Raw genomic sequence first — 14293 nt, 5'->3', positions numbered from 1 at the left:
CTGTTAATTCCCTGGAAGAAAAATAGAGTGTGTGTGTCTGTTTGTGTAAGTGAGAAACACACTGAACACAGGAGAAGTCATAGCGAGAGAAAAGGAGGGGGGGGGAACCTCATGTTATGCCTAAATAACACCCTATGGACTCTTCTCCCATTCATAAAAAACAGACTGATATTTCCCCTCAGACGGAGTGTGATTCATTAGGTTGATGCTGTTAAAACAAAGTACTGTGAGTCATGTAGTGACTAATGCAGCGTAGCAACAGTACCTTCACCATCACAGATGTTCTGGTAGGAGTCCCAGCGGGTTAGAGAATCTGCTGTGTTGTAGTCCACAATAACATCCGCCCCGTTTTGCCACCTGTCAGGACCTGGACCCAAAAATAACATTTTTTTGTAGATACTGTATCTGGGTATGTTTTCAGTACAGGGATTAGCACAGCATACTGTTATTATTTTAACTTCAGTAATGGCTCGAATGAGGAGAAAGAAAGTAGGATTTGACTTAGTTGGACATTTTTGTGTAGATATTTAAGGTTGGGGCCTGATATTTTTTCTAGATTTTTCAGATGTAAAAGCCTTAAAGAAATAGTTGGACATTTTGGGAAATATGCCTATTTGCTTTCTTGCCAAAAGTGAGATGAAAAGATGGCTACTGCTCTCATGTCTGTACAGCAGGGAGTTTGCTTAGCCATATATATATATATATATATATATATATATATATATATATATATATATAGTGTTAATTAATGGGCATTTGAGTTTGTTTGTTTTTTTACATTTATTCAGAGCCAGGCTAACTATTTCCTACGTCCAGTCTTTATGTTTAGCTAAGCTAACCGTCTCCTGGCTCCAGCTTTTATTTACCATGCAGACATGAGAGTGACATCAATAAAACTCTTAGCACAAAAGGGAGTAAGCATATTATTTTCCAGAATATTGTACTATTCCTTTTAAAATGGCCTCAACATATCATGGGATATAACAAAAAATAACGCCCAAGGGGATTTTATTCGAGGTTTTACTGTGACCCCTGAGGCTGTTGACTGAAATCATATCTACATCACATTGTTGGGGGATAACAATGACTGGAAATGTCAAGTTTTTGATAAATAGACCAACGCATGCCCAAAATTCTACCGAAAAATCTTTCTGACCTTTTCTGACCATTCTCATTGTGTAATTGGAACAAAGAGGATTGTTACATTTTTGAAAATGTGTTTAACAGACACACCAGAAAATATATACAGCGCATGCAATATCAGACACACATATATAGACCCACACAACATAGTTTCACTCCTGTGGGGCTCTGAGGCAGCACATGCTGTGCTTCTTTACCTCTCTGTCAGCACACACTTCACACTACATTTCCCCTCTGCAGCATTCCACATCCCTTCTCACCGGGGGGCAAAGGGGGAGGAACAGAGCACAGGAAGGCACGAAAGGGAAAATGGAGAAAGCACTTGTGTCTGCTTTTCCAACTAGCTCTCCCTGTAGCAACTTATTGAAACATTGAAGAGTTGGGAATCTACCTGGTATCTTCTCCGGTCCCTCAGAGAACACCAGCTCCACTTTACCGTAATCTGGAAATCTGGGATCTGAAATGTTAGCACACAGGAATGCAATGAGCGTGGCCACTCAGAATTGGAAAGATGAACGATGTTGTTGGTCTGCAGCTAAGATTGTCTCAGTACACGTAACATGTTTGGGAAAACAAGATTATCAGTCTCAAAGCGCCAAGTCTAAATTAAGTCCAGACTGAGCCCCGCAAAACGCAGCGAGGAGCAGAGGAGTTGCTGTAAACTAGCGGCATGTTGAGACCTGTTCCCTGGGTTTTTTTTTTTTTTTTTTTGTTACCTTTGTTGGCAGTCTCCATGTCCTCTTTTTCAAACATCAGGTTGTAGCCCTGCACTGCTCCCGTGTGGAACTGCAGCCGGAAGATGACTTCACGCTCCGAAGAAATGTCACTTTTGTGATAACATTTAATCTAAACGAAAAAAAAAAAAAAAAATATGGTGATTGCTACAATGAGTAATGAAATTCTGAACAGTCATCTTGTTTGTTTTCCTACCATAATGTCCCCTTTTAGAAGCTGGGCAGGCTCCAGAGTGATGCATACACGGCCTCTGTGGCCTGGACCAATATGACTGAAAGAAAAACAACAGAGAAGTCAGGCAAAATGAGCTGGAGTTTGAAAGCAGTCATAAATATTTACAGAAAGCAGTAACTCCGAATTAAAATCAGCATTAAACTAAGTTAAACAGAAAATTATTTTGATGTATTTCTGCATTCTTTGATGTAAACTATAATGTTTCCATTACTATACCGCATGTGAGAGCTACTTACTAGACTCCAGATGAATACACTGCTTGCATTCCCTGGTAGACTTTGATGTATGGTCGACATACTGAAAAAATCATAATAGAAAAAAGGTTAATTCTCAAAAAATGTTTGTTACAAGTGGATTTATATCACGACCTTCAGTAGCCTGTCAGGTAAGATATTCATGAGAAGCTTTTGAGATGGTTTTGCTCACAGCTCAAGTGTGATAAGCTCTTCTTGTGAGAAAGAGATTTCAACTTCACATGTGACGAAGAGCTTTGTTGTTTCACTCAAATGAGTGAAAACAGCAATTTACATGCAAACGTGGGTGTGAATTGCCGTGGATTTACTGGGAGCCCATAAAGACGTTCTTCTCTTCAGTTCTGTTTATATGTACAGTATAAGTGCTTCTATGTGTCTGAGCCTGCGTGTGTGTATGTGTGTTGGAAAGAGAGAAAGATATAAAGGGCAGATAAATCTCCATCTTGTTTACTGCCCCGACACTGATGTGGTTGTGTCTGGATTCTTGTATACTGTCATGATAGCAGTGACTGTATTTTCCGTGGGAGTTGCAGCTGTGTGTGGCGGTAAACAATATGAGCTTAACCTCCAGTGGCGTCGAAGTTCGGCATCCCGTGAAGGATGATGCAGTGTAGGAACAAGGGGGAGGTGTTGATCTTCATGGATCCACTTAAAAGACTGTTGAGGATCCAAACATACCTGACATGAAAGCACAGAGGCGAAGTTAAATAATATTCAGGGCGACTATGTATTACCAAAACCAAAAACACATTAAACATGCTGTGTATCAAATCTCAATATGTTTTTAAGGCTGACAGATGTTTACATATTCTTTAATCCAAAAATTACTCATTTAAATAATATTTTTTGCCAAGTTCAGACTGGATCTGACACACATAATGCAACTCAATCTCCATCGTTTGTTTGTCAAGGCAAGAAATTTAAAGCTACAACCAGCAGCAGGTTAGCTTAGCTTAGCATAAAGAAACATTTGAGAGGGTTGGAAGAACATGTTACATAACAAATGTTTGTATCCCTCAAAGTCAGGCATCGCAAAAAGTATGGTTCAAGCATTTATATCAACTCAGCATCAGCAACAATGCCCAACCATCCTAATATAGTGTCATCTGTCCATGTTGCCTTCATTGAAGGTTTATCTCAGATAAACATGGTGACAAGACAGCTTGGAGAAACTATAATAAAACAAATCTGAGAAACCGGTTCTCCAAAAGAGACATTGGTGTGAGCGATGATGATTCACCGTAATACACAAGGGTTAGGATCATGCCAGGTCACCATGGGAGCTCATTCTCATTACAATTATCAACAATGACTATCTTCTCATTGAAAAAAAAAATAGACAAACAACACCAGGGCACACAAAGTCTGTATTGAATCAGGTGGGTCTGAATGTGTTTGGACGGAGACATGGGCCAACAAAGCACCAGCTGGATGGATGGATATAGACGTATGTTATCATACAGAAGGGCGTGCTTATGTTTTGGGTCTTACCGTTTCTGCGAAGGTGTCATCAGAGCTGAGACCTTATCATCGTAGTATTTCCTCATCGCGAAGCGGTCCAACGCCTGATCAGCACTTTGAGGGAGACGGGGAGACACATTAAACACTTTAGGTAATTATGACTTAAGAGAGAGATTACACTCTGCTGCTCTATAATTGAATGGTGTTAACCCTAACTTAAATTAGGACAACACAGACACACATGCATACACATGCATAATGGACAAGAGTGAAAGTAACCGGAGAGACAAGGGATTCCAGCAGAGAGGAAGAGAATGCCAGCCTTAAGTAAACACGGAGGGGGAGAGGAGGACAGAGAAAGGCCAGAGTGTGTGCACAGCTCGGCTATTCAGACAGCCCTAAAACCAACAGGCGCTGGAGCCTTTTCACCACAGCTCTGTTTCTCTCTCGTCGTCCCTCTCTCTCTGCTCCCCCCCCCTCCCTGAATCTATTCCATTGTAATTCTGCCTCATTGTTTTCCTATCTCTTCCTCTACCTCTTTTTGCCCTCTGTCTTTCACATTCACCTTACCGACCCGGTCCTCCTCAGTGGGACACAAACACTAAGGGAGGCAGAGATTGGTCAAACCAGAAGGCCGGTGTGTGCTCATGCCACAATGACTGCTGTGTGTAGAAAGGATCTACATAGTGGCATAACACCGGGCCCGTCTCTCAAAATGTTTGCTGCATTTCTTGACTTTAGGGCTTAGCAAAAGCGGCAACCTGGCTTGAATCAATTTGACTGACAACGGTTTGAAAATTAGAATCGCTTTTCTCCGAGATGAATAGATTTTATGAAACCGAAACTGTGGCCAGAAGCTGTTACAGTAACTAACATGTTTCCGAGTTGATTCATGAAACTCTATATGGGGTGATTCATACTGCAAATTGTGTGGTTTTCCTTTGAATTTGGTGATATTCTTTTGACTCACTTTCTGAATCACCTTGACCCTCAGTTAAGGGAGGTAAACAAATCAGCTGCGGTTGAGCGATGACATTGCTTGTGGTCTACGAAATGAGTCTCCATGTGTGTTGTGGGTTGTTGTTGATATCATTTGTTGGCAACAGTGAGTGGGCGTATTATGATAAATCCTGACTTCAATTACATTTATAGTAACATAGGATTAAAAAGGTGACACATAGCAGCGATTACCTGGCTGATACATCTGTGAAATGCACAAAGGATGAAATGACAACACCGATCCGACCCTTGCCGCCCTGAAGAAACAAGAGAGGACAGGAGATGATTCACTACACATGTAAAACTTCTGGTTGTACTCTGTTTCAAAGGCCCCAAAAACTTATTTTCTCAATCATCTACCTACATAAACATGCTATTTTCTGCCAAAGTTAGAAAAGTGTTGGTTAATTCCTGTGGGATATTTCTGTATTTCTTTTTCTCAGTGTTATTTACACTGGTTTGAAGTGGGCAGGGTTCATTTAGGAAAAGGCTTTGTGCACCAACAAGATCTAACAACATTTGAATCAAACTCCAGTGATGGTTGGTTGGTTGTTAGGTCACTGTCAATTAAATTTGATCAAACCACACCAGTTCTTGTGAACAGATTGGCTTAATTTGATCCAATAACCTCTTCATAAATAATGCCTATAGATGTTTTTTTCTTCATTTGTTTCTTATTTAACGTCAAAGAGATATACTCAAAATGTGAAACTTTCAGGGGCTTTAACAAAACTTTAGAAATGTGTAATGAAAATGTGGTCCGTCAGGGGTACATTATGAGGGCTAAATTATTAACAAGACACCAAAATACAGCTGATACAACAAAACTTGTGAATGCTCACCCTGCAGTGTATAACCACCACATGCAGAGGGTCAGCATTGAGCCAGCCCTCCATGGCCTTACAGATGGTGCAGATCTTATCCAGAGGTGGAGCATGGAAGTCTGGCCAGCCTGTATCCAAGGTCTAAAGACATATTATACACTGTGAACATATACCGCATCTTTGTACACAACTAGAAGGCACATCCTCTGCATTACCAATCAATATTATATTGTTTACTGGAACTGGACACAGTTGATAAAAGAAGATGAATGGATATCTCAACATGCAAACTTACCTTTGGGTTCATTCTAGAGAGATCATGTCTTTTCTCTGACAGGTTGATAATCTAAAGAAAACATACAACAAAGTGTGTGACTTAACAGGTTGTCTCCAAGATTACTGCACCTCACTTCTAAAACAAACGTCTGCTTTGACTGATTCTTACGTTAGCTTGCGTAAAAAAGATGAGCTAAGCGCTCTGAGATCAATACTTTGTCAACATCCGCTGAAAGCCCATGAGCCCTGACATCAATGCTGTTTGCACTTTGACACTCGGCTCGGAGAGACAGCGAGCAGCATACGCACGAGCACTGACCAGGTAATTGTCTGCATGCTTGGACTTGAGCATTCGCGTGACATCCTTCAGGTTGTGTGAGTAGATCTCCTCTGAACATCCCCGGGGGAAGAACACAGCGATGATGCGCTCTGTGATGTACGTCAGGTCGAGCTCATATCCCTCCTCCATCCTGAATCTGGGGCCGTCCTGTTGAAAATAAAGAAGTAGTGGTTCAGGCCTTTCAACTACCTCACATCATTCCCGCTTTAAGCAGGTGACTTTGCTCAAGTCAATATTTGATGGTCAAAGTCCTCAGCTTTCAGTCATTGTGTCCACATTTCCCCCCGATATCTTTATAGAATGACCTCAATACCAGATTGTATGACAGAGGGTGTCTTGTTTGAGCAGCAACGGCCAACAGTGTGTGTCACAAATGAACGGTAAACCAACGGCTTTTTAACAGGTGAGAGATGACTGCCACTTATCTCTACTGCAAAGAGAGATACAGTACAGTGGTATCAAAAGATTGAACACCAGCTAGCTAGTTACCACAGTCAAAGTAACAATGACAAAGAAAAAAAAAAACTTTCAAAGAATTCCGGTTGAAACCAGTTGCTGTAAATCCCTGAGTGATGGCGTGTCCCTCTGACCTCATGGCCATGAACTTCCTGCAGTGGTGGTCTGGAGAGAGCCTGTCTCCCCCCCGCAGCCCTACCACACCCACAGACACATCCCTTATTCTCTTATCTAGTCATCTCTGTATGGCCTCCCTGTAGCTGCCTGTCAGCTGGAGAAAAGCAAACTGTTGCCTCTCGCCCACACTAACGAACAATTAGTCTGTTAATCAACTGACGGAGATAACAGTAATTGTCTTTTATTAGGTTAAAATGCCAAAATGAGCTGGTTCCAGCTTACAGATGTGAGGATTTGCTGATTTTCTTTCATTCGAAGATAAAAACTTAGCCTCTGGGGAATTGTGATCGCCAGATTTCACCATTTTCTCATATTTCATAGACTTAACAATCGATAAACCAAACAAATTATCAGCAGACTAATTAAAGATAAACCTGAGTTTGATTTTAGCCAATAGTGTGCACATAGTGTGTGTGAACAAAGTGGCAAATTGCAGTTGTTGATTTGTGTTGTGTGAGATTTTGAGGATTTTTCCACAGAAGTGCTCCCAGCTACTTTTCCCAGTTATTTCAAGGAGGTGAGGGGTGTTGACAGCCACATCACAGCCAGTGAAACAAACTTAGATAGATAGATAGTATTCCCTGATAGAATGTGGATATTTCATGTTTTAATTTTTCATTCATGATATTCACATCTCGAACTATATCATTCAACTGTTGTCTTTTATGATCTGATTTCTTTTTGGGGTGTCTGTGATACATTTTACCTTGTCGGCTTGCTGATTGTTCATATGGTTCAATGGTTTCTAGTTTTCAGTTCCAATGTTCTATTATTTCCTACTGTCGGACATAGAATTCCTGTCTCCATCTTGATAATGGTTGGTGGACTGTGAAAACACCGGGGACAACGATGGAAGTAATTCAAGGGCTTCATCTTTCTTTCCCTGATCAAACAAACTGCTGAGCCAGATTTTGACTGAATGTTGACGACTTTAAAATAAAAAAAAAATCATTGATCTATACATGTGTGCAGCATTTGTAAGAGATAAGTGATCAATTCTGGTTGATTAATGATTCAGATTTGATACAAACACAAACACAACCACACACACACAGACACACATTCCAAATGCTGCCAAAGATATCATCATCCTTCTTGAATGACCCCGATTGTTTGTTGTGATTAAACTATCCGCAGTCAAGAATGTGTCTGTCAATTAAGTCTGAAATGACTGCAGGCTACAGCCCAACACTTTGAAGGGGGCCAGAGAGGGAGCCATAAACCAGAGCACATTGTAGCCACGGCTTAAACCAACCCTCAGAGCGGAATGAAAGAGGCCATGTGTATGAAGAGGTCATCACTCGGGGAAACCGAGCTGGGTGTTTTGTGAGTATGTGTGTTGGAGGAGGTGGGAGCAAGGGGAAGAGGTACTTGGGGGTTGTTGGAACTAATGGCAGGGTTAGTCTATTTCCCTTGAGACTCTGAGGCAAAACTGTTGACTAATGGGAAATTAATGAACAGGTCGTCCAGTACTTAGACTCTGTGTATCTCCAGGGCAGAGGCATGGGAAGAGGGCTTAGTAATGTTTTGGAAGTGTCAAAGTACTATGCTAACTAGAGATTAGAAGGGAATCTAACCAACACTTACCCTCTATGTGACCCAGAGACTGTTAATTAATTTGCTACAGCAGTTATGAGTTGGATAAGATCTTTTTTAAAAGGAGTAGTTTGACATTTTGAGAGTGATATTGAACTAATTGCTCAATATATGCTAAATATAAAGAACAGCCAGCAGCTCGTTAGCTTAGCTTAGCATAAAGACTGAAAACAGAGGGAAACAGCTAGCCTGGCTGTTGAAAAAGCTCACTGATTATCTCGTTTCTTTTATCTATACAAACACTTAAAAGCAAAAATGTTGTTTTTTCAGGAGGTTATGTGCCGGACTTTTACTTGGCCCAGGCACAGTAATTTCCTACTTAATTACATACTTAGTGGGCAATTTCAAGGTAATTAAACAAAGGGAAATTAAAGTTCAAGCCAATTCAATTAAAAGCCATTAATATCTACAAAAGATGCCAATACATCACTTTATAAAATAACTCACAAAACTTCTAAATATCAGCTTGCAGCTTTTTAATTTCACATGAATAACTCATGTGCAGCACAGCAGTAACCAACATCCTTTTCCTACTAAGACCTCTCATTTCTCCCACTCATCATTCAAGCCAACGTGAGCGACTTGCCCCAGCACGCACTAAAGATAATTGGTCTTTAATTTGCACTGACTGCTTTTGTTCCTGGTTTGAGGCACAGCATTAGCTCACAAAGGCAGAATAAGCAGTGCCAAGGAACTCAAATCCCGAGCCCACCCATGGCACTGTGAGAGCATGGCTGATGGAGAGGACTTGGGTAGGCTGAGTGATTTTTTTTTTTAAAAAAAAAAGGGTTGCCAGGTCTACTGTGAACAAGCTGCAACAGGTTTACTAAGGTCAGGATGTTGGGGGATTAGGGTGTGTCTGGCTCCCCTAGCTCCAACCCCTACAGGTAAGAGCTTGACTCGGCTGCGTGGGTGCTGTCAGCCACGTTCACACATGCATGACCATCACCTGCTGGGACCTATTCCAAATGCCTTCCTTTCAATCACCCTGAACATTGAAATAAATTAATAAAATGTTTCATTTATGAGCAAAGAAATGCAGGAAGATTAGGAGTAGGAAGCCAAATTAAAGTGTTGGGATGCAGCATGCTTCTATTTCAAGAGCCACACCCTTCACCTGGCCTGCACTGTATGGAATCTTCCATTTTGTATGAGCAGGTGAACCGCGAGATGAAAGAAGACGGCGACATGTAAGTGGACACGCACTGCAGGAAGAGAGCAATTCCAAAAACTCAGACAGAGTTAGTCAGCCCCTACGGGTTAAATCACGGCCTAATCATGTGAACGATGACCTCATGGTTGTTTTCATTTTTGAGTCCATTGTGGTGACAACAGTTGGCAAAAACTTTGCATACTTGTCTGTCACAAATAATAAAACTCTCCAGAGCCTTGGCTTGAGCCAAAGCAACCAAATCCATTTACGTGGAAGTGTGTTTCTATGTGATTAGGCTGGTTGCTACATGTCTAGAGGCTCCCTGGCTGCATTTTCTATTAGTGATTTCTGTGTGGTCATCATCATATAGATTGCTTTTACATAATTGTACAAACTAGTGGAAGAGGAAATACAGTGTTGAGAAAAAGTCTTATTCAAATGAGGAAAGTATAAGGTAAAGATGCTATATGTTTTCAAGACAGTGTCCATGATGAGACGAGTATTTCAGCTTTTTGGATTTGATGATGGATTTAGTTGTAAAATGCCAGATTGGTGACAAATTCCTACCACGAGTTAACATCAGAGCTCAAAGTGATGGTTTTTTTCATACCAAACATCCCAAAGCCAAAAAGTGTTACAATGATATGAAGCAGAAAAGCATCAAATCCTTATATTGGAGAAGCTGCTACAACCAAACTTTGGTGTAGTTTTACCGGATAAAAGTCTGCCTTTATCGATTCATCTTTATTCAAATGGATTGGTTGTAATTTAGTAAGAGTTGCCCAGTGTTTTCAAACTAGTTAAAGCAAACTATAACTATTCCTGCACACATATGAAAGCAATCAAAGGATCCCTCCCCCACATTCACACTCCGAAATCAAACGAAATTGCCTCTTTTGGCTCTCGCCTCCGGTTTATGATTGACATGTTATGGCAACAGCCTCCATTTTCTGACAACTTGAATATTTTTATAGGTCCATTAAACTGAAATAAAAATAGGTCCACTGATATTCATCACTGAAAGAAAAAAAAAAAAAACATTTTCCAAATAGCACCCAACCCCTTGTTACACTTCAACACAAACCTTATCTGGTACAGACTCCACTGCTGTTATGGCTAAGAATTTAGCTTTCATTGATGCTAAAGTCCATCCAACCAATCTTGTAAGACATGTATTTTTTCTTCCTATGAAAATAGGAGCCACACATACAGTACACTACTGTCTCTTTGGGAGTCTCTGGACAGATTAATGATCTCCTACGCTGTTTGTCTGGTAACACCTAAAGTGCCATAAATGCTTCAGGAAGTCTGGCTGCCTGCGGGGGCCTGCTGTACTGAAATGTTTTTTACTATATTTTGGCTACATTTTCTCCTATCAGCTTTATTTCATTGTCTGCCTAGCACATAAAAGGAACTATTCACGCCTGTTTACCACTCACATCAGATGGCAGTGGTTGTACAACCACACCACATTTGTTTCTTGCCCTTATCCCCTGGCTGTAGACTCCAGCTGGTATTTAGCGTTCACATCTAATAGCCACCTAATAACTCTGATACCATCAGGTTCACTGTTCCAAACCGCCTTGTATTTATACTTGGCAGGATTGTTTGCCTCATACTGCGGGATAACATGTCCAGAGTGACATAACAGGCTGGTTTCAGGGCCCAGAGAGGGACAAGGCCACAGTTTGTTCTGGCCTTTTCCTGTCAGGGGCTCTATATGTTTACGCTGCGGCTTTGACACCCATTCACTACTGCTGAAGAACTGAAATAAACAAAACCATGAAATCTATAGAAGAAAAAAGCCACGGAAGAGGGGAGCGGGTATTTTAGCAAGTTTATTTAGTAACCCTGGAAGTCTAACATGTATTTGTCCCACATTTTCATGAGATATTTTGAAAGGAATAAAAATGACAGCCCTAGCTCTGAGCAAATCTGTGCGCCCTTAAGGCTCCTAAAGTACTCCCTAATTACTGTTTTCTATCCCAAGGTCATAGTGGAATGTGTTCCAAAATGGATTACGTTCCCACTCTCACTCGCTCTTTCTCTCCATCTCTCTTTTTCTTTCCCTTCTTTCTTGCCATTCTTGCCTCTTTATTGCTTTCATTCTCCTTCCTTTTCCCAGGTCTCCTTCTCCACATTTAATGGCTTACACATGTCAGCCAAGTGGCCGTGGCACCACTGTGACAAAGTGAAATGCCCCAGTGCTCTGGCCCATGCTGTTCTTCCCAGAGTTAGATCACAGTGTTCTGCTTACAGTACACAACCCCAACCCTCTGCCAACCCACCTGTCCAAACCACACTATCAGCATCCCCATTCATTTGTCACTCTGCCAACTCTTTATAATTGCCGCCTGTTATCAGTGAAAGAAAACGGACGCTTTGGGTGTCTGACTTTGCTCAGGCGCGCATTTCTTTCGCCTTCAGACACAGATATTGTTCATACGACTCTGACCTCAAAATAGAACCAGCAACAAAAGCTATAATTGCCAGTTCAAAAAAAAAAAAAAAAAAAGTGTTTCTCCTGTCTCGCTGGGTCTGTAATTAAAGCTAATCTTGAAAGAGTTTAGCCTGCAAAATGTTTGGGGCAACCTGCATGGTTTATGTTGCTTGAAAGAAAGGTGCGCAGCGGGGTGTAAATGCAGGTGTGTGTCTGATTTCAAGCTGTAAGCAGGGAAAGGGAGGGACTGATATTCAGGTGAAGAGGACTGCAGCTGCTGTGATGTGAGGACGCTTGTACATGTCATCAACAATGGCTGCCTGAGAAGCATAGCCCTAAGGCCGCAAATACCACGCAGCAGCTGTAGCTCAAAGAAAACAGCCACACTCTCTCGATTTGTTTGTCTCCATCATTTATCCACCGGCAGAAGAGACCAAACAATAAACAAAGGACAGATTACTGGGTACAAGTCTTCCACAAGAATGGCCCCATATGCTTCACATTATAAAAGGTCTCCACTTCACCATAGCCCACAAAAGCAAGGAACCCCAAATTATAGCCACTGCAAAACACAATTCATTGAGGAAGACATTTAAAAGTTAAAAAGACTCAGAGGTCAAGCTTTAGGAAGTTCAAGTCAAAGACTTTCAATAATACTCTTTCATATTAAAAAGAAAAAAAAATCACAAGATCAGTGCTTGCTCAGTTTGAATGACTCCCTTCTCTGTCTTCAGGGTCCTGCTGAAAGAGCTGGGGCACAAACACACACACATGCACACACACACACTCCTGGTTTTAGTAGGACACAGAGCCAAGGTAAATACAGAGAGCACTGCCCTGTTTTGCACTTTGAATAAATGAGCAAACCCAATGAAATGTGACTAAGCAAAGGGCTAAAGAGAAGAGAAAAAAAAAAAGGTTGAAAGGTACTCCAGTGTGTGGAGCCCTAATCCTACACTGACCAGCCCGACTTTGAAACCCTCGCTGCTAATGACTGACCGTGGAAAAAGTTCAGACACTGTGCCTTACCTTCTCAAAATGAAAGCGAGTATTTTGATTCTTCTTTTTTCCCCCCTCTGATTCCCTTTGTCAGTCAGAGCTGCTGAAAGGGGGTAAAGTCCTGAGTCAAAGAGCCCTCAGCCCGTCATACAGGCTTAGTGCAGGGTGAGAGGCTCATTTTCCTCTGCTGGAATGTGCTCTCAGAGGCGCTCCTGTGAGCTCACTTTGTCCCAGCTGGACCCGGTACTCTCCTCGGTCTTTTCTGTGGCTGTCGGTGATAAAATGGAAGCCCTTGCTCGGTTCCTGAACTGCTGCTTCTCCTGCTGTCTGTTGCTGCTGCTGCTGCTGCTGCTCAGCCCCCCCCCAGCGTACTTCCTCCAGTCCAGGCTGCCGCTGCAGCCGCCACAAGTCCTGGCATGGGATAGTCCTCCCACTGCGCCGCTAGGGCTGTCTCCCTTGTTCCCTCCCCCTTCCACTCTACCTCCCCTCTTTGGCCTCCTCCCTCTGCCTCTCTCCATTTGTTCTCACCCTTACCCCTCACACGCAGACGGAGACTTCCTCCAGCAACCCCCCATGGACCCCCCAAAAACTCACCACTGAATATGTGGAGACTGCAAAATAAACGATAGAAGTCGTGGCATTATTTCATATTTGGTTCATGAATTTGTCCATTCTATCAGAACACAGAATTTTATTTTATTATTTTTTTGTTTGTTTTGGCGCAGCTAAAACTTGATTATGCCTACATCACCTAAAATTAAGACTAGTCATTAGTGTTTCAATTCTGGTCAAGTCAGTTTTATTTATTCAATCCAAAACCACAAATTGCCTAAAAAGCTTGCTTTATATATGTCATTTTTATGTTCAAAATTCTCTGTAAATAAAAAAAAAATGTTGCTTTACTCTGGTGCGTATGCAACTGTAGAGTTTACCACATTTTGATGGAATGTAGCCCATTATTCAAAATGACTTCATAAATAATTGACTCATTAGTTCAAATGATCATATTAATGATCATAAATGTATGTCTGACTCTCAAATGGTGTCTGAACACGTTAATTATCTTTAGGGCACAAGAGAAACTGGCTTGAGAATTTATGTGTTTGGGTAAGGCCTTGTGGACTAAGTCAAATTTCAAATGGGACAGCTCATGTATTACTGGTGAATCTCCCTTTAAGCGTGTTAAAAGTTCTAAATACTACAATC

At 41.5% G+C, this 14293-nt stretch overlaps 1 protein-coding gene across 1 annotated transcript in view; it reads right to left on the bottom strand.

Annotated features, from left to right (window-relative positions):
• LOC137194251 (tensin-3-like) overlaps positions 1–13533 on the bottom strand; it is a 33573-nt gene extending 20040 nt beyond the window's left edge. The window contains exons 1-12 of the mRNA XM_067605971.1: positions 13118–13533; positions 6246–6413; positions 5946–5996; positions 5669–5791; positions 5019–5083; positions 3858–3941; positions 2932–3044; positions 2349–2409; positions 2074–2149; positions 1860–1989; positions 1535–1600; positions 266–367 (exon numbers count right to left, since the gene is read on the bottom strand). Of these exons, the coding sequence (XP_067462072.1) occupies positions 266–367; positions 1535–1600; positions 1860–1989; positions 2074–2149; positions 2349–2409; positions 2932–3044; positions 3858–3941; positions 5019–5083; positions 5669–5791; positions 5946–5996; positions 6246–6395 (1021 nt within the window). The 5' untranslated portion in view covers positions 6396–6413; positions 13118–13533. The remainder of the gene's footprint in view (positions 1–265; positions 368–1534; positions 1601–1859; positions 1990–2073; positions 2150–2348; positions 2410–2931; positions 3045–3857; positions 3942–5018; positions 5084–5668; positions 5792–5945; positions 5997–6245; positions 6414–13117) is intronic.
• Positions 13534–14293: the final 760 nt, after the last annotated feature.

The sequence above is a fragment of the Thunnus thynnus genome, chromosome 12, assembly GCF_963924715.1.
Source record: "Thunnus thynnus chromosome 12, fThuThy2.1, whole genome shotgun sequence".
Classification (NCBI taxonomy): domain Eukaryota; kingdom Metazoa; phylum Chordata; class Actinopteri; order Scombriformes; family Scombridae; genus Thunnus; species Thunnus thynnus.
This window is presented reverse-complemented; position numbering and strand designations above follow the sequence as displayed.